General features: G+C 37.6%; 1 protein-coding gene across 7 annotated transcripts in view; it reads left to right on the top strand.

The window, feature by feature from the left end:
• The window catches only part of ST3GAL3 (ST3 beta-galactoside alpha-2,3-sialyltransferase 3), a 236,812-nt gene that overhangs the window by 19,295 nt on the left and 196,072 nt on the right, over positions 1 to 21,445 (top strand). For 6 of the 7 annotated variants that reach the window (XM_033867828.2, XM_033867824.2, XM_073790892.1 and 3 more), the window contains exon 2: positions 5,225 to 5,369. In XM_033867828.2, the coding sequence (XP_033723719.1) occupies positions 5,255 to 5,369 (115 nt within the window). In that variant the 5' untranslated portion in view covers positions 5,225 to 5,254. Of the gene's footprint in view, positions 1 to 5,224; positions 5,370 to 8,104; positions 8,145 to 21,445 lie in introns of those variants that run through there. The other variant, XM_073790893.1, reaches the window with a different exon arrangement.

Here is a 21,445-nt window from a genome sequence, read left to right as displayed (position 1 = left end):
GCTTGAATAGGACAGTATGCTTGATTTGCTTAGCCTCACACATTTTTCTATCATACAATTCTTTATAGACACTCAAAACATCCTGCAAACCTGCCCTAAACTTGTGTGTCCTTTCAAAATTAAAGTCATACTTTTCTGCAATCATTGCAGCACTGTCGTTCATAGTGACAATCTCATGTAAGTGCTTTATATTTAGTTTCTGGTTGACTTCACTCATGGGCTATTTGCTACTGAGTTCAGTTTCAACCTATATCTTTTACTCTTGCAGTTGCATCAGCTCTTGGTGTGTCAGTTCTTGGTCATGGGATGCTAAAACCTCTTCAACATCTTTATCAGCTTCCACAAACCCAGCCTCCTTAGCCATAGTCACTGTCGCCATATTTATTGTTGATTTGAAGCCTTTAAGATTGCTCATTACTTCAGGACACAGTCTCTTCCAAATGCCAATTCCCACCAAGACTTTTAGCCTAATGAAAGCATCTCCAGATTTAGCAGTAGCCAATTTTATTTATTTGTTTTATTTTTATTTATTTATTTATTGAATGAAAGATTCTTTATATTCTATAGTGCTCTGCAATTTTCAAAAGTGTCACACACATGATTTCATATAATCCCATAATAACCTTTTTTTCCCCCTACCCCTGTATTGCCCCTCACGCCTTCCCTTTCCCCACTAGTAACCACTTGTTTGTTCTCTATATCTGTGAGTCTAGCAATTGCAAATTTTATGTTTTAATTTTTCCAGATCTCTCATAATGCTCTGGAGTTTCCCTCTCTGTCAGTGGCATTTATAATAAAATGCATCACATTTTTGCATACAGTAAGCCTTAATTGTGGCTATTAGGCCTTGGCCACGCAGTTGCAGCAACAATGTCATACTTGGCGGTAAGAACACAACACAAATGTTGCTGCTATACCTGGTAATGCCAGGTGGATGAGCAGCACAATTATTGACAACCGCAAGACACCTCTTATGGAGGTTATTTTCTCTACAGTATTTTCCAGCAGAAGGGCTAATGTATCCACTCATGTACTCAGAAAAAAATCACTTGGGTATTCCAACCACTTGGATGTGAATGAAACATAATAGGAAGTGTATTCTTATCAGTGCCTTTAAGTGCCCTCAGATTTTCTGAAGGGTACATTAGTTGAGGCCTTAGGACAGCATCACCAGTGGTGTCAATAGTAGGCATTAGGATAAACCTCCCCTTTGATGCCTTGTGTCCCTTAGCCTGCTTTTCTTCTCTTGAAAGGTCTTGCTCAGCAATTTTTTCCAATAAATTACAGCTTTGCCATAGTTAAACACTTGCTTGTGTAAACAGCCACCTTCTGGGAACTTTTCAGCAGCTCCAGTATCAGCCAGAGCACTCTGTCCAGTAACTTTTAAGCTATGAAGCTGCCCTCGCCTCAAAAACCAATGAAACCACCCATGACTACCTTTATTTCTTATTTCTTTTTTTTTTTAACATCTTTATTGGAGTATAATTGCTTTACAATGTTGTGTTAGTTTCTGCTGTATAACAAAGTGAATCAGCTATACATATATATATGTCCCCATATCTCCTCCCTCTTGCATCTCCCTCCCACCCTCCCTATCCCACCCTTCTTGGTGGCATGACTACCTTTAAATTTGACTCTCGTAACACTTTCATTACCATTGTCCAGTGCTTGCTTGCTTTTTTTATTTTTTTGGCCACGCTGTGTAGCTTGTGGGATTTCGGTTCCCTAACCAAGGATTGAACCTGGGCCCTCAGCAGTGAGAGCATGGAGTCCTAACCACTGGACCACCAGAGAATTCCCCATCCAGTGCTTTCCGTTTCAGCTTTTTGAAAAGACTGATTTCTCCTTAAGTATAAGATAACTTAATGCAACACTGTGCTTTGTACACCCATCAATCCACTCAAGCAGTAGACTTTCCAATTTATCCATTACTGGATGCCAGTTAAGAGAGACCCCTTTCCTACGAGCAGAACCAATAGTAACTTCGGCAGCTTTCAATATTCTTTCCCTCTGAGTGTAAATAGTTTGAATGGTGGACACAGGAACGTTCGAAGCAAGCGCATCTTTATTTTGTTCACTACAATCTAAATGCTTAATTACATCCATTTTTATGCTGAGCACAACACCCGTACAAGTTCTCTTAGGCTTTTCTGATACCTTAGGACACATCTTGCTAACAGATGCACAAAATAAATCAAGATAAAGCACAGATGCTCACAGATAGAATTCAAAGCTATCTATGGTGGTTTGATGCAGAAATGCCAAGTGTACTTCCTGGGAAAGGAGGTTGGTGGTGCTACTCTCGCTGCTCTGGGTGCCCGCTGCCTGTATAACCGCTGGATGCAAAACATGCTGAAAGCTATTTTCACCTCTTTTGATAAAAGTGAAAATCTTCTTTGGGTTTGTTTCATTTAGGTCTTTCATAGAAGCGAAGTGGCATAAAGCGAGCTTTCAAAAAGCAGGGGATACCTGTACTTGCAAATTCCTCCTAAAAGAGTCTACCAATTTACATTTCTACAATGCGTTATTTGATTTTTTTAAATCGTAGTATAGTTGATTTATAATTTCTTAGTTTCTGGTACAGCAACACTTTGCTGTACCAGATATATATGTATTATATACTGGGTTGGCCAAAAAGTTCGTTTGGGTTTCCTATAACTTTTTGGCCAACCCAATATATGCTTATGTATTCTTTTTCATATTCTTTTCCATTATGGTTTATTAGGATATTGAATACAGTTCCCTGTGCTATACAGTGGGACCTTTTTTTGAAAAATAAATTTATTTATTTTATTTATTTATTTTTCCTGCACTGGGTCTTTGTTGCTGCACGCGGGCTTTCTCTAGCTGTGGTGAGCGGAGACTACTCTTCATTGAGGTATGCGGGCTTCTCGTTGCGGTGGCTTCTCTTGTTGCGGAGCACGGGCTTTAGGCGCACGGGCTTCAGCAGTTGTGGCACACGGGCTCAGTAGTTGTGGCTCATGGGCTCTAGAGCACAGGCTCAGTAGTTGTGGTGGCACACAGGCTTAGTTGCTCCACAGCATGTGAGATCTTCCCGGACCAGGGCTCGAACCCATGTCCCCTGTATTGGCAGGCGGATTCTTAACCACTGCGCCACCAGGGAATCCCTCATTGTTGTTGGTTAAAGAAATTTCTTCATTCTTCTTGGGCATGAACTCTTCAGATTAACATTAGATCTAAGTTTTAAAAAATCATGGGTTTTGACTAAATTTATAGAGAACTGACATTTCAAGAGAACTGACATGTGTCCAATATTGAATCTTCTCACTTGGGAACCTGTTATGTCTGTTTATTTATTTGGATCTTTTATGTCCTTTGGTGAAAATCTTGTTCATTTCTTCCGCAGTTTAGTTTTAGGTATTTTATAGATTTTGTTCCCATCATGAGTGGAATTTTTTCCCCTTACAGTTTTTAATTGGTTATCGCTGGTATAGTTTTTAAGAAGCTGTTGCTTTTTGTAAGTAAATCATATAATCACCTACTTTATTGAATTTTCTATTGGTTCTAATGATTTTTCGGTTGATTCTCTTGGCTTTTCTAGGTGGACAATTATATATCTGCAAGTGCTAACTCTATCACTTCATTTATAATATGTATACATAGGTTATAATATGTATAATATTTCTCATAGATTATTTCATGACTAAGATAGCTGAGTGGGGTTTGGGACGGGTGCTCCTAGAAAGTCTTCTTGGCTGATGCTACATTTAAGGTGAGTATCAAAGAACGTGCAGCAGGTGAAATAGGTGGTGGAGAATGTATTCCAGACAGACCTTGAGGAGAGAAACAACAAGAAATGTTCAGTGACTAGAAAGAAGAGGGGCTAGAGCATAAGATACAAATGAGGTTGGGAGAAGCAGGAGATGGTTGGAGAGTAAATAGGGGTGCAATGAGAAGCTACTAGACTCTAAGGAGCAATTACTTTATTTTAAAGGAATTGAGAATTTAATGAAAGGTCTGTTAGGCAGAATGGTCCCTCAAAGATGTCCACATGTGGGAATTCCCTGGCGGTCCAGTGGTTAGGACTGCGTGCTTCCACTGGTTAGGACTGCGTGCTTCCACTGTAGGGGGCGTGGGTTCGATCCCTGGTCAGGGAGCTAAGATCCTGCATGCTGCACGGCGTGGCCAAAAAAAAAAAGAAGAAAAAACAACAACCAAAGACGTCCACACGCTAATCCTTAGAATCTGTAAACGTGTTACTTTATATGGCAAAAGGGACTTTGCACGTGAAATTAAGGCTACAGACCTTAAAGTAGGGAGGTTATCCTGGATTATTCAAGTGGGCCCAATCTAATTGCATGAACCTGAAAAGCAAGGAAATTTTTCCGGCTGGAAACAGAATCAAGATGTGGTAGAAGGGGAAGTTGGTGAGATCAGAGTAAGAGGGACTTAACCCACCACTACTGAAATGTACCACATGGAAAACAGGAGCAAACACTGTCTGATAACCAGCAAGGAGACAGGGACTTGGGCCCTACAGCTGCAAGAAACTGAATTCAGCCTACAGCCTGAAGGAACTTGGAAGTATGTTCATCTCCAGAGTCTCCAGAAAGGAATGCAGCCCTGCTCAGCCCCTGGTTTTGGCCTTGTGACACCTTATGCAGAGGACCCTGCTGAGCCACACTGTAGCTGGAGTTTTGGCCTTCAGAGCTCTGAGATCATAAATTTGAGTGGTTTCAGGCTGCTGAGTTTGTGATAATTTGTTAGAGCAGCAGTAGAATACTAATACAAAGGGGTTTAAGCAGGGAGGGAATGTTAGACTCTGTGTTATTAACAGACTGTTCGTGTGCTGTGTGGAAGATGGCTTTGGGAGAGTGCGAATTTGGAGGCGTGGAAACTTGTGGGAAGACAGTGGTGGCATGGGCTAGGGTAGTGATGGTGGGAAGGGGGTGTGATTTGAGATTTATTTGGGAGGTTAGACTTGCCAGAGTTTGGTCATTGATTGGGTGTCAGGAATGAGCGAGAGGAGGGACACAAGGATGACTGCTGATTTCTGGCTTGGATGCTGACTGATGGTGAAGCTGTTCTTTGAGCCGGGCTTGAGCAGGTTGGAGGATGCTAGGTCATCAACTCAGTGGTAATTCTAGGTGGTTCTTCATTTGGAAATTCTCCTATAAATACTTATTTTAAGGTAGAGTATATCAATAAGATGATTGCTTTATCAGTTAAGACCTAAATTGTTTTTTGGTTTTTTTTTTTTTAGGTCATGTAGGAAATCGTAAATCATGTGAAGATGGGACTCTTGGTATTTGTACGCAATCTGCTGCTAGCCCTCTGCCTTTTTCTGGTACTGGGATTTTTGTATTATTCTGCGTGGAAGCTACATTTATTCCAGTGGGAGGACTCCAGTAAGTATGGTCACTCTAGCCTACCCCCAGAAAGAGCCTGCTGCAGATCAGTTATTGGGTTTTCCTGTGGCTGCTCTCATATTCTTCAGAGATGGGCAGTGATAGTAAACTGAGCATTCCTGGGACTTAGGCTTAGAAACTGCCTACCACCTTTGTTGCTCTAGACTGAGAACTTTGAAGTGTTTTAAAAACTGCATGCCATGGCAAATCCTTTTATGAACTCAAGGAAAACATGCTATTCTTCAATAAAAACCCAAACCATACCAGTACTTCTGGTTCTCGAATGTTACTCTTTTTAAATTATTATACTTTATTGCCACTCCCATTTGCCAGTTACTGCCTTAGGGCTTGCTATTGCAGTTGGTTTTTTAATGACCTTAAAGCATTCATCTTTACCTTTTCCTTGGATTTTGTTTTTATTTTAAAATTTTTTTAATTAAAAAAATTAATTAATTAATTAATTTTTTGGGCTGCGTTGGGTCTTTGTTGCTGCGCACGGGCTTTCTCTAGTTGTGGCGAGCGGGGCTTACTCTTTGTTGCAGTGTGCGGGCTTCTCATTGGGGTGGCTTCTCTTGTTGTGGAGCACGGCTCTAGGTGCGTGGGCTTCAGTAGTTGTGGCTCACAGGCTCAGTAGTTGTGGCTCGCGGGCTCTAGAGCGCAGGCTCAGTAGTTGTGGCGCACAGGCTTAGTTGCTCCGTGGCATGTGGGATCTTCCCGGACCAGGGCTCGAGCCCGTGTCCCCTGAATTGGCAGGTGGATTCTTCACCACTGTGCCACCAGGGAAACCCCAGTTTTTAATTTAATACTGTCTTTGTTTTAGTTTCCCTAAAGAAATTTTGTCTACTTAATCTTTTTAGCTCTTGCTGGTACTGAACTTGTACTTGAATAGAATAATGGCTTTTCCCCTACCCAGTAACTCCTAATCCCTTGCTCCCATTTGTAGTCATTCTCATGTGATACACTGTTTTCTGTAGGGCTTCCTGACCCCCCTCCCCCAACACCGACTTGGTTCTGGTTCACCCAGCGTTGCCTGTGCTGTGGTTTGGGGTTTGCAGTTGAAGAGGTTGCACTGAGCTGCACCAGCCTCTGCACACTGTCTTCTTGGCTGTAGCTTCAGGTGTCACACAGTGACGATGCGTAGCTTTCCTTTTGATTCTTTTGTCTGATGGCTGTCTGAGCTGGGTGCAGGAAATTTTGGGTAGTCTGTTCTGATTCCTAACGCCTCTTCTCTAAAATAGTTTTATTTTTACAAACACCTACTGGATGCCAGTGTGGAATTCACTTGAGAATAGAGTCAGGCTCTAGATAAGAGGTTAAACTGAGTTAGAATGAGTTGGAAGAGGCAACTGGCAATTGGCCTAATACTGTATTGACTCCTTAACGTGGGAACTGTTCCTATGAAGTAGTTCATTATTTTCTCACATGGCCCAAACTACTGAAGCAGTTTCAAGCCAATTTAAAAAGTATAGTGTTATATCTTTCATATATTGTTTATATGTAATGTTTAAGTCCCTCTTAAATGCATAGCTTATAATTATCACTAATTACTTTGTGTTTCCAGGGTTTATTTATATTTTTCTGTTCCAACTTATTTTTAAAATCAAGGAGACGACCCAGAGTAAGGGGTGTTTATATCAGTGCAGTGTAAAATTCTGTAGTTAGAGACATTGTCCATATCTGTAATGGATGGATTCATCTGTATTCATAAAAAAGGTGGAAATATGTACAAGGAAGGGGGGGGGTCTCCTTTTCTGTTAAGAGCTACAGTGGAAGACATAATCAAGGATTAGATAATTTTTTCCTAGAGAAATTGAGAAAAACATTAACTTTATGGAACACCTGTTGTGTGTCAGGTTTTAGACTAGATAATTTACAAATTTAATTTACTTCTTACTATAACCATGTGAAGATGCTATTATTATCCCTGTTTTCCATTTGAGCAAACTGAAGTATTTAGTTTAATTAATTTACCCAAGTTACATAGCTAATTATTAGAACTGGAATTGAGTCCTGATTTTCTTTCTTTAAAACCTATGTTCGTTATTTTACTGAAAAGTATAATAAATACTAAGGATAAGGTTTAATTCTGTATTGTAGTTGGTAAAAACAGAGAAGAGAGAGACTCAGAGAAGAAATAGTAGAGAGTATCAGCATGGAGATGGATAAAGAAAAGGGAAGGAAAATAAGGGGAAGGGAAAGAGAAATAGAAAAAGTCCTCCAGGCGACAAAGGGGTTTATTAGGTTGAAGGTGACAGGTGCTGTTCACGTTCTGTAGGCTTCCGTAGTTTGTTAGTAGTTATCTGCTGTCGTTTGAGTTAGTTGTTAGCTGACTAACCTCTATCTGCACCTTTTTTGTTATTCTGACTCTCAAGTCTTTCAGATATTTGACTTTGAATAGGTTGTTTAGACCTTCTTACTATAGCATATTATTTCTGTGCTGTAATATCAGAGAATAATGTCCAACCCTGATGGCTTACCAAGTCAGGGTTTACCTTTACTTTTACCTTGTTTACCTTTACTCAATAAACAAGGTCAGGCTGAAGGAGCTTCCAAAGCAGATGACTGCTGTGTACTGAAATTTAGATGTTGGTTTAACAGTATTGATGATGATGCCGATAATAATGAAATGAAAATAATAATTTGTTGAGTGTCTACTATATGTCTGTATTATAACATGGGAGCTTTATATTCATAATCTCATAGTTTATATTGATTATTATTATCCTCTTTTACAGATATAGAAACTGAGGCTTCAGAGAGGCTCAGTGATCAAGGGTTTGTATGTCTCTCATCTGCAGAGCTTAGAGGGCATTTCCAAGCTTGAAAAATAAATGTCTTTAGCATTATTTTTCCTTAATTTTTATACTATTTATGACTTAACCAAGATTAAGTATTGGAATTCCTTCATGGTGGGGGGGGGTGGAAGAAGAGGAGTCTAGAGTCTTTTATTATTAAATTACTCATTCAATAAGCAGTATGTTCATATTATGGCCCACAAACTGTTCTGTGTAAACTGGATATAAGATGAACATAGACTTTATGCTTTCAGACTATAACGTGAGAAAGAAATAAAACAACATATTATAATATGTCATGTTCTAAAAGAGAGGTCTGTGTGAAATGCCATGTTAGAGCATGGAATCCCTTCCAACTAGAAAATCTTAAGATTTAATTAATTCCAAGGCATGTTGTAGAAGAATGCAAACTGTTTTGTTTTGAGCAGTTTAGAGCTACACATGGCCAAGGCCTAGTCAGATTGCCAGGACTTGAGTCAAATGCTTAACCTAAAGGCTTCCTGTATGAGATTGGTCTAGTTATCAATGTATTTTAAGAAGTTCTGTAGCTTGAGGTTTCCTGTTCTGCGTGTTTAGGAGCTTGGAAGTTGCTACTGTGACCTAACAAGTGAAACACAAACAGACTGAAAATTCAACTCTTCTTTGCTCTATAAGAGAGGGGAGCACACAGGCAAATCGCTGCCAGCAAGGCTGGAGAGAGAGGTGAATACAGGGCAACCACTAAGAAAAGTTTAAAAAGTATAACCAATATGCTGAAAAAGGAAAGAAAGTGGAATCGTAAAATGCTCAATTAAAACCACAAAAGGCATAAAAAGAGTAGAAGATAAAAATAGGCACAAAGAATAAGGGCAACAAATAGAAAACAGTAACGTATATGGTACGTATTAATCCAGATGTAATCACTTTGAACATCCATGGTCTAAATGCACCAATTAAAAGACAGAGATTGGATCAGAAAACAAGACTCAACTGTCTATTGTCTTCAGGAAACCCATTTTAATTATAAAGACACATATAAATTAAAAGTAAATGGAGAAAAATATACTATGGTAACACTAGTCAACAGAAAGTAGGAGTAGCTGTATTAATTTCAGACAAAGCAGGCTTCAAAGCAAGGAAAGTTATCACTGATAAAGAAGGCATTACATAATGATAAAGGGGTCAGTTCTCCAAGAAGACATAAAAATTCTTAATGTGTATATATACCTAACAATAGAGCCTCAAACTATGTGAAGCGAACATTATAAAATTGCAAAGAGAACTAGATGAATCCACTGTCATAGTTGGAGGCTACAATACCTCTTTGTCAGAAATGGACAAATCCAGCAGGCAGGAAATCAGTAAGAACCTAATTGAACTCAATAACACCATCAATCAATTGGATATAATTGACACCTATAGACTGCTTCACTTAACAACAACAGAATACACATTTCTTCTCAAGCTCATGCAACATTCAAGATAGACCACATTCTGGGCAATAAAACACATTTTTTTTTCTCTTGAAGTATAGTTAATTTCCAGTGTTGTGTTCGTTTCTGGTGTACAGCAGAATGATTCAGTTTTATGTATATATACACACACACACAGACATATATATTCCATTATAGTTTATTACACGATATTGAATATAGTTCCCTATGCTATACAGTAGGATCTTGTTGTTTATCTGTTTTATATATAGTAGTTTGTACCTGCTAATACCAGACTCCTAATTTATCCCTCCTCCCCTTTTCCCTTTAGTAACTGTAAGTTTGGTTTCTATGTCTGTGAGTCTGTTTCTGTTTTGCCAGTAAGTTCATTTGTATCATATTTAATTTAATTTATTTTATTTTTATTGGATATAGTTGATTTACAATGTTGTGTTAGTTTCAGGTGTACAGCAAAGTGAATCAGTTATACATATACATATATCCATTCTTTTTTAGATTCTTTTCCCATATAGGTTATTACAGAGTATTGAGTAGAATTCCCTGTGCTATACAGTGGGTCCTTATTAGTTATCTATTTTATATATAGTAGTGTATATATGTTAATCCCAATCTCCTAATTTATTCCCCCCGTTCATCTTTGGTAATCATAAGTTTTTTTTCTACATCTATGAGTCTGTCTCTGTTTTGTCAATAAGTTCATTTGTATCATATTTTGGATTCCACATATAAGTGATATCATATGATATTTGTCTTTCTCTGTTTGACATACTTCACTTCATATGATAATCTCTATGTCCATCATGTTGCTACAAATGGCAGTATCTCATTCTTTTTCCATAAAACACATCTTAACAAATTTACAAGAATAGAAATTATATTCAGACCACTAAAGAATTAAGCTAGAAATCAATAAAAGAAAGATAACTAGAAAATCTTAAAATGCATGAAGATTAAACAACACACTTCTAAGTAACACATGGGTCAAAGAAGAAATATAGGAGATATTTTTTAACATTTTTAACTAAATGAAAATGAAAACTGATCAAAAATCGTGGGATGCAGCAAAAATAGAGGGAAATTTATAGCATTGAAGGCATATATTAGAAAAGGAGAAAGATCTGAAATCAATAATCTAAGTTTCTGCCTTAGGAAACTAGAGAAAGAAGAGCAAATTAAATCCAAAGCACACAGAAGAAAAGAAATAATAAGGATTAGAGCAGAAATCAGTGAAATTGAAACAGCGGAACAATAGAGGAAATCAATGAAACCCAAGGCAGTTTCTTTGAAAAGGTCAATAAATCAATAACCTTCTAACTAGGCTAACAAAGAAAAAAAGATGACACAAATTACTAGTATCACAAATGAAAGTGGGATCATCACTACTGATTTAATGGATGTTAAAAGGATTATAAACAAATACTCTGAACAACTCTATGTCCACAAATTTGATAACCTAGACGAGATGGAGCAATTCTTTGAAAGACACAATTTGCCAAAACTTACACAAGAAGAGATTGACAATCCAAATACGCCTGTATCTATTAAAGAAATTGAATCAATAATCAATACCTTCCAAAACAGAAAGCACCAGGCCCACGTGGGTTCACTGGTGAATTCTACCAAATTTTAAGAAAGAAATTAAGCCAATTCTCTGTCATCTCTTTCAGAGGATAAAAGCAGAGGGAATATTTGCTAACTCATTCCATGAGGCCAGCATTACTCTAATACCAAAACCAGACAAAGACATTACAAGAAACAAAAAAATAGAACAAAAAAACTATAGACCAATATCTCTCATGAACATAAATGTAAAATTCCTCAATAAAATATTAGCATATCACATCCAGTAGTCTATAAAAAGAATTATACACCATGGTTGTGGGATTAATTCCAGGTATGCAAAGCTGGTTCAACATTTGAAAATCAATTAGTGTAATACATCACATCAACAAACTAAGGAAGAAAAATCACATGATCATATCAATAGATGTAGAAAGGGTATTTGATAAAAATCCAATACCAAGTCATGATAAAAATTTTCAGTAAACTAGGATTAGAAGGAAATTTCCTCAGCTTGATAGAGCATATCTACAAAAACCTACAACTAACATCATACTTAATGGTGAGAAAATAGAAGCTTTTCCACTAAGATCAGGAATGAGGCGATGATGTCCCCTCTCACCACTCCTTTTTTTTTTTTTTTTTTCTGTGGTACGCGGGCCTCTCACTGCCGCGGCCTCTCCCGTTGTGGAGCACAGGCTCCGGACCCGCAGGCTCAGCGGCCATGGCTCACGGGCCCAGCCGCTCCGCGGCACGTGGGATCCTCCCAGACTGGGGCACGAACCCGTGTCCCCTGCATCGGCAGGCAGACTCTCAACCACTGCGCCACCAGGGAAGCCCTCACCACTCCTTTTCACCATTGTACTGGAAGTCTTAGCTAGTGCGGTAAAACAAGAAAAGGCAATAAAAGCTATATGGATAGAGAAGGAAGAAATAAAACTGTCTTTGTTCACACATGACATAATTGTCTATGTAGAAAATCCAAAAGAATTGACAAAAAAAACTCCTGGAACCAGTAAGCAATTATAGGAAGGATGCAGGATACAAGATGAATATGCAAAAGTCAATCACTTTCCTATAAGCCATCAATGAAAAAGTGGAATTTGAAATTAAGAACACAGTACCAAAGGGACTTCCCTGGTTGTGCACTGGTTAAGAATCCGCCTGCCAGTGCAGGGGACACGGGTTTGAGCCCTGGTCTGGGAAGATTACACATGCTGCAGAGCAACTAAGCCCATGCGCCACAACTACTGAAGCCCATGCGCCCTAGAGCCCATGTGCCGCAACTACTGAGCCCACATGCTCTAGGGCCCATGTGCCGCAACTACTGAGCCTGTGTGCTGCAACTACTGAAGACCGTGTGCCTAGAGCCTGTGCTCTGCAACAAGAGAAGCCACCACAATGAGAGAAGCCTGTGCACCACAATAAAGAGTAGCCTCCACTCGCTGCAACTAGAGAAAGCCCACACGCAGCAATGAAGACCAAATGCAGCTAAAAAAAAAAACAAAAAAACCTATATTAAAAAAAAACACAGTACCCAAAATAAAATACTTAGGTATAAATCTAATAAAGTATGTGCAAGATCTATATGAGGAAAACTTTATAACTTTGATGAACAATATAAAAAAAGAACTAAATAAATTGAGAGAGATTCCATTTTCATGGACAGGGAGATTCAATATTGTCAAGATGTCAGTTCTTCCCAGCTTGATTTATAGATTCAAGACAATTTCAGTTAAAATCCAAACAGGTTATTTTGTGAATATTAACCGATCCTAGTGTTTATATGAAGAGGCAGAAGACCCAGAATAGCCAACCCAATTTTATACAAAAACAGCAAAGAGAACTGGCATTACCTGACTTTAAGACTTACTATAAAGCTACAGTAATCAGGATAGTGTGGTATTGGCAAAAGACTAGACAAATAGATCAGTGGAACATTGATACAGAGCCCAGAAATAGACCCACATATAGTCTACTGATATCTGACAAAGGAGCAAAAGCAAGACAATGGAGAAAAGATAGTCTTTTTAACAAAGTGGTGCTGGAACAACTGGACATCCATATACCGAAAAAAGAAAAACAAAAGCAAGAACAAATCTAGACAGACCTTATACCTTTCACAAAAATTAACTCAAAATGGGTTACAGATCTAAATGTAAAACATAAAACTATAAAATTTTTAGAAGATAGAGGAGAAAATCTAGATGACCTTGGATTTGGTGATGACTTTTTAGATACAATACCAAAGGCACAGTTCATGAAAGAAAGCACTAAAAAACTGGACTTCATCAAAATTAAAAGCTTCTGCTCTGTGAAGAGAATGAAAAAATAAGCTACAGCTTGGGAGAAAATATTTGTAAATGACACATCTGATAAAGGATTGTTACTCAAAATATATGAACTCATAAAACTCAACAATAAGAACACAGGTAACCCAATTTAAAAATGCACCAAAGACCTCACCAAAGAATGTATACAGATGGAAAATAAGCACATGAAAAGATGCTCTATGTCATATGTCATCAGGGAAATGCAAATTAAAATAACAATGAGATATCACTACATACCTATTAGAATGGCCGAAATCTGGAACACTGATAACGCCAAAATGCTGGCAAGGTTGTGGAGCAACAAGAACTCTCATTCATTGCTGGTGGCAATGCAAAATGGTACAGCTACTCTGGAAGACAGTTTAGCAGTTTCTTATAAAATGAGATATACTCTTACTCTATGATCCAGCAATCACATTCCTTGGTATTTATCCAAATGAATTGAAAACTGTGTCCAAAACCTATACTTGGATGTTTATGATGTTTTATTCATAACTGCCAAACTTGGGAGCAACCAAGATGTCCTTCAGTAGTTGAATGGATAACTAAACTGTAGTACATCCAGACAATGGAATGTTATTAAGCACTAACAAGAAATGAACTATCGAAGGCATGAGAAGATGTGGAGGAACCTTAAATGCATATTGCTAAGTCTTAAGTAGATGAGTCTCATCAAGTTAGAGAAGTCTGAAACACCATGGACTTTCCTCAGATCTAGAATAAACGTAGCATAAAATCATGGCTACATAAGTTTAGGGTGGTCAGGCAGTAATCTTAGTTCCCCAACCAGGGATCGAACCCATGCCCCCTGCAGTGGAAGTGTGGAGTCCTAACCATTGGACCGCCAGGGAAGTGCTTGAACTGCCTCTTAAAATACAAATCAACACTCTTCAGAGGAAGATAATAGTACTCATAGTTTCTACATGTAATATCCACAGTGTCCAGTGTTCAATAAGTTACATACAAACAAACAGGAAAATGCAATCCATATTCAAGGAAAAACCCCCAAGTCTTGGTAAGATGGCCCAGATATTGGACTTAGCAGACAAAGTAGCTATTATGGATAATCTGAAGAATAAAAAGAGATACAGTGAACAATAAGTAATCTTAGCAGATAAGTAGAAACTATAAAGAAGAACCAAATGCAAATTCTAGAACTGAAAAGTATAGGAACAGAAATGAATATTTCATTTAACAGTAGACTGGATAAAACAGAAGAAGTCAATGAACTTGAAGAGAGTGCAATAGAAATTATCCAGTCTGAACCACAGAAAGAAAAAAATATTGAAGAAAAACGAACAGAGCCTCAGGGACCTGTGGGACAATATAAAATTTTCTAATATATATGAGAATTGGGCAGAAAAAATTTTGAAGAAATGATGGCTGAAAACTTCCTAAATTTGGTGGAAACAAATTAACTTACAGATCTGAGAAGCTCAGCAAACTCTTAAGAAGGATACATTTTGGGGGAGAGAGGAAATCTAGTTATATCACAGTCAAACTTCTGAAATCCAAAAATAAAGTGGGGACTTCCCTGGTGGCGCAGTTGTTAAGAATACGCCTGCCAGTGCAGCGGACATGGGTTCGATCCCTGGTCCGGGAAGATCCCACATTCCGTGGAGCAGCTAAGCCTGCGTGCCACAGCTACTGAGCCTGCGCTCTAGAGCCCACAAGCCACAATTACTGAGCCCGCGTGCTCTAGGGCCTGCATGCTGCAACTACTGAAGTCCATGCACACAGAGCCCATGCTCTGCAGCAAGAGAAGCCACAGCAATGAGAAGCCCACACACCGCAATGGAGAGTTGCCCCTGCTCACCACAACTAGAGAAAGACTGCATGCAGCAAAGACGACGCAATGCAGCCAAAAATAAAATAAATAAAAATAAAGTGAAAATTTTGAAAGCAGACAGAGAAAAGGAAACATTACATATGGGGGTAAGAAATTCCACTGACCTTTCACTATAAAGATCAGAACACAATGAAAGATCTTTAAATGTTGAAAGAAAAATACCAAAAACCTGTCATCCCAGAATTCTTTATGTAAGGAAAATATCCTTCAGAAATGAGGATGGAGCTTCCCTGGTGGCACAGTGGTTGAGAGTCCTCCTGCCGATGCAGGGGACACGGGTTCGTGCCCCAGTCCGGGAAGATCCCACATGCCGTGGAGTGGCTAGGCCCGTGAGCCATGGCCGCTGAGCCTGCGCTCCTCAACGGGAGAGGCCACAACAGTGAGAGGCCCAGGTACCGCAAAAAAAAAAAAAAAGAAAAAGAAATGAGGATGAAATAAAGACATTTTCAAATAAAAAAAAGTTAAGAGAATTTGTTGCTAGCAGAACTGTATAACAAAAGAATGCTAAAGGATATCCTTTAGGCCAGTGGGAAGTGATACTAGATGGAAACTTGGATCTACAGGAACAAATGAAGATCACTGGACATGATAAATAGTGGGCAAATATAAGAGACTCTTTCCTTTCTCCTCATAGCTTGCTTAAAAGACAACTAATTGTGGGGAGGGGGAAGGGTGAGCTGTGACAGGGCGAGAGAGAGTCATGGACATATACACACTAACAAACGTAGTAAGGTAGATAGCTAGTGGGAAGCAGCCGCATGGCACAGGGATATTGGCTCGGTGCTTTGTGACAGCCTGGAGGGGTGGGATAGGGAGGGTGGGAGGGAGGGAGACGCAAGAGGGAAGAGATATGGGAACATATGTATATGTATAACTGATTCACTTTGTTATAAAGCAGAAACTAACACACCATTGTAAAGCAATTATACCCCAATAAAGATGTTAAAAAAAAAAAAGACAACTAATTGCTTAAAGCAAAAATAGTCACCCTGTAAAGTGAGATTGAGAACATGTGGTGAAATAAAAGATAGGACAACACTTGCATAAGGAGTGGGGGGTGAGTAAATGGAATTTTAGTGCTGTAAGATTATTACATTTGTGAACAGGAAATAAGAAATGGGAAATAGGAATATTGCATATAAAGTGAGTAAAGGGTAAAGTCAGAAGTATGAAATGTCATATGTAGAGAGGTATTATATTGACTCTGTATAGACTCTGATAAGTGAAGCGTGTGGTATTCCTTAGTAGAACAACTAGTAAAAAAAATAACGAAAAGAGGTTTATATCTAAGAAATCAATAGAAGAAATAAAATGGAGCACTAAAAAAATTCAGTTAACCCCAGAAAACAGCCATATAAGAAGAAAAAAACAGAAGGGAGAAATGGAACACAAATGATAAGACAGTTGACTTCATCCTTACTATATAAATAATTACATTTAAATGTGAATGGATTAAAACTCCAGTTAAAGGCAGAAACTGTCAGAATGGTTAATGAAGCATAATCTAACTATGTCCTAATATGAGACATATATTTTAAATTTAAAGACACAGGTTCAAAGTAAAGGATGGAAAATAATAAGCATAAGAAAGTTGGCACAGCTACATTAATTTCAGCAAATTATACTTCAAGACAAAGAGTTTGCAAGAGATTAGAGAGGGTCATTACATAACGATAAAAGGAGCAATTCACCAGGAAGACATATATTATGTATGTACCTAATAACAGAGTATCACACCTCATTAAGCAGAAACTAATATGACTAAAGGGAGAAAAGGACGATTCGCCAATCATGTTCAAATATATTAATACTGCCGTCTCTCAGTAATTAATAAAACAAGTCAAAAAATCTGTATGGCTATAGGAGGTCTAAGCAACACTATCAGCTACTTCTACCTAATTGAAATTTATGGAACACTTTACCCAATAATGGCAGAACATGCATTCTTTCCAAGTGTAAACAGAGTGTTCATTTAGGTTGACACTAGGCCATAAAATAAAGTCTTAATACATTTAAAAAAATTGAAATCTTACAGAGTATATTCTATGGTTATGATGGAATTAAATCAGAAATCAATAATTATAAGACAGTAATTACAGGTACAGGCAAACTAAATCTTGCAGGCCAAATCCAGCCTGCTGTCTGTTTCTGTAAAGTTTTATCAGAACACAACCATGTCAATTCATTTACATATTGTCTATTGCTACTTTTGTGCTATGATGACAATATTTTAAAAATTTATTTATTTTTATTGAAATATAGTGGATTTACAATGTTGTGTTAGTTTCATGTGTATGGCAAAGTAATTCAGTTATATACACATATATATATTTTTTCAGATTGTTTTCCCTTATAGGTTATTACAAAATATTGAGTATCGTTCCCTGTGCTATACAGTAGGTCCTTGTTGTTTATCTGTTTTATATATTGTAGTGTATATATGTTAATCCCAAACTCTTGATTTATCCCTCACCCTTTACCCTTTGGTAACCATAAGTTTGTTTTCTGTGTCTGTGAGTCTGTTTCTGTTTTGTACATAAGTTCATGTTATTGTTTTTTTTCAGATTCCACATATAAGCAATATCATATGTTATTTGTCTTTGTCTGGCTTACTTCACTTAGTATGATAATCTCTAGGTCCATCCATTTTGCTGCAAATGGCATTATTTCATTCTTTTTCCTGGCTGAGTAATATTTCAGTGTATAAATATACCACATCTTCTTTGTCCATTCATTTATCAATGGCTGCTTCCACATCTTGGCCATTGTAAGCAGTGCTGCTATGAACATTGGGGTGCATGTGTCCTTTTTTTTTTTTCTGCGGTACACGGGCCTCTTACTGTTGTGGCCTCTTCCGTTGCGGAGCACAGGCTCCGGACGCGCAGGCTCAGCAGCCATGGCTCACGGGCCCAGCCGCTCCGCGGCATGTGGGATCTTCCCGGACCAGGGCACGAATCCGTGTCCCCTGCATCGGCAGGCTGACTCTCAACCACTGCGCCACCAGGGAAGCCCACATGTGTCCTTTTGAATTATGATTTTCTCTGGATATATGCCTCCGAGTAGGATTGCAGGATCATATGGTAGCTCTGTTTTTAGTTTTTTAAAGAACCTCCATACCGTTCTGCATAGTGGCTGTACCAATTTACATTCTCACCAACAGTGTAAGAGGGTTCCCTTTTCTACACACATTGAATAATTGTGACAGAGACTATCTGGCCTGCAAAGTCTAAAATATTTATTACCTGGCCTTTACAGAAAAAGGTTGATGCCTCCTCAAATATTTGCCTAATAAACAAGCTCTTAAGTAACTTATGTATTAAATAAGAAGCCATGAGAGAAAACAGCAAAAATTTTAAACTGAATGATTATGAAAATACTGTATATTAAAATTTGTTGGGTACAGCAAGAGCAATGCTTAGAAGAAAACTTATAGCTTTAAATGACTACATTAGAAAAGAAGAAAGTCTTAAAAATAGTGGTCTCCATTTCCACCTTAAAAGGCTAAAAGAAGAAGGGTAAATTTAATCCAGAGTAAGTAGAAGAAAATAAATGATGGAGATATAACAGAAATCAAAGGAATAGAAAACAAACAATTGAGAAAATTAACAAAACCAATATTTGGTTCTTTGAAAAAATTAAGAAAATTGATAAATTCCTAACAAGAATAATCATGGATGACACCAAAAGCGTAGACAACAAAAGAAAAAATAGACAAATTGGACTTCAAGTTGAAACTTTTTTGCATCAAATGACACTATCACAGCATGAAAAGGCAACCCATGGAAAGGGAAAAAATATTTGCAAATCATGTATCTGATAAAGGATTGCTGTCCAGAATATATAAAGAACTCCTACAACCCAACAATGAAAATACCTGATTCAAAAATGAGCAAAGGATTTGCATAGACACTTCTCCAAAGGAGATATATAAATAACTAATAAACACATGAAAACATGCTCAACATCACTAATCATTAGGAAAATGCAGACCAAAACCACAATGAAATACCACTTCACACCCATTAGGATGGTTATTATCAAAAAACAAAATAACAGGTATTGGCAAGGATGTGGAGAAATTGGAATCCTTGTTGCATTGCTGGTGAGAATGTAAAATGCATTCTACGTGCATTCCTAAGTCTACCTGCTGTGGAAAATGATATGATGATTTCTGAAAAAATTAAAAATAAAATTACTATATGATCCAGCATTTGTACTTCTGGGTATATACCAGAAAGAAATGAAAGCAGGGACTTGAACAGATATTTGTACACATGTGTTCATAACAGCATTATTCACAATTTTCAAAAGGTAGAAGCAACCCAAGTGTTCATCAGCGGATGAATAGATAAACAAAATGTAGTATATACATACAATGGAATATTATTTCACCTTAAAAAGGAAAGAAATTTTGACACATGCTATATTGATGAACTTTGAATTCATTGTGCTAAATTTAATAAGCCAGTCACTAAAGGACCAATACTGTATGATTCCATTACGTGAAGTTCCTAGAGTAGTCAAATTCATAGAGACAGAAAGTAGAATGGCGACTGCCAGGGGCTGGAGGAAGGGGGGGAATGGAGAATCAGCTTTTAATGGGTACAGAGTTTCATCTGGGAAAGGTGAAATGTTCTGGAGATGGATAGTAGTGATGGATTCGCAGCAGTGTGAATATACTTATTATCATAGAACTGTACTCTTAAAAGTGGTTAAAATGGTAAGTTTTATGTATATTTTAATTACAATAAATAATTTTTTTTAAAAATCAGGGAAATAAGAAAGAAAACATAATTTAGGAAGAGATGTGGCAATATTACTACAGATCCTACACACAGTAAAAAGGTAATTGGGGAATATTATGGCCAGTATTATGCTAATAAAATTAACAGTTTAGGTGAAATGGACAAATTCCTTTGAAAACACAGCTTACCAAAACTGACTGAAGAGGAAATAGAAAATTTGAGTAGCTTTTTATCTATGAAACAACTTAGATTCATAATCAGAAGGCTTCAGGCTCAGACAGTTTCACTGATGAATTCTATAAACATTCAAGGAAGAGTTTAATACTAGTCTTGCACAAACTCTCTCTGAAAATACAGGAAGAAATACTTCCCAATCCATTTTATGAGACCAGCATAATATTGACCAAAACATGACAAATATATTACAGAAGGCAAGATTATAGGTCAGAATCCTTCATGAGCATAGGTACAAAAATCCTCAACAAAATGTTAGCAAATTAAGTCTGGCAATATATAATTACAGGATATTACAGCATGACTAAGGACTTCAAGGTTGGTTCACCGTTTAAAAATTAGTCAATGTAATTACCACATTAACAGAATGAAGAGGAAAAACCATATCTTAATCATTGCAGGAAAAAATATTTGACCAGATATCAGAATCTATTATAAAGCTACAGTAATTAAAACTGTCATACTATGCTAACACATATATATGGAATTTAAGAAAAAAAAAATGTCATGAAGAACCTAGGGGTAAGGCAGGAATAAAGACGCAGACCTCCTAGAGAACGGACTTGAGGTTATGGGGAGGGGGAAGGGTGAGCTGTGACAGGGCGAGAGAGAGTCATGGACATATACACACTAACAAACGTAGTAAGGTAGATAGCTAGTTGGAAGCAGCCGCATGGCACAGGGATATTGGCTTGGTGGTTTGTGACAGCCTGGGGGGGTGGGATAGGGAGGGTGGGAGGGAGGGAGACGCAAGAGGGAAGAGATATGGGAACATATGTATATGTATAACTGATTCACTTTGTTATAAAGCAGAAACTAACACACCATTGTAAAGCAATTATACCCCAATAAAGATGTTAAAAAAAAAAAAAAAACTGTCATACTAGCCCAGGAAGAAATTAATAGATCTGTTATCTACAGTGCATGATCATATATATATATATATATATATATATACACATGCAGAAACGAGACTATTACCTATTTTATTTAGAAAAATTTACGTCACTTTCACACACCTTATACAAAAATAAATCCAGGTAGATACAGATTTAATTGTAAAAAGCGAAATTAAACTAGCAGGAAAAAAATAGAATATAGCATTGGGGTTGAGAACGATTTTATTA

Source organism: Tursiops truncatus, chromosome 1, assembly GCF_011762595.2.
Source record: "Tursiops truncatus isolate mTurTru1 chromosome 1, mTurTru1.mat.Y, whole genome shotgun sequence".
Lineage (NCBI taxonomy): Eukaryota > Metazoa > Chordata > Mammalia > Artiodactyla > Delphinidae > Tursiops > Tursiops truncatus.
Note: the sequence above shows the minus strand (reverse complement) of the source record. Positions and strands in the feature narration are given on the sequence as shown.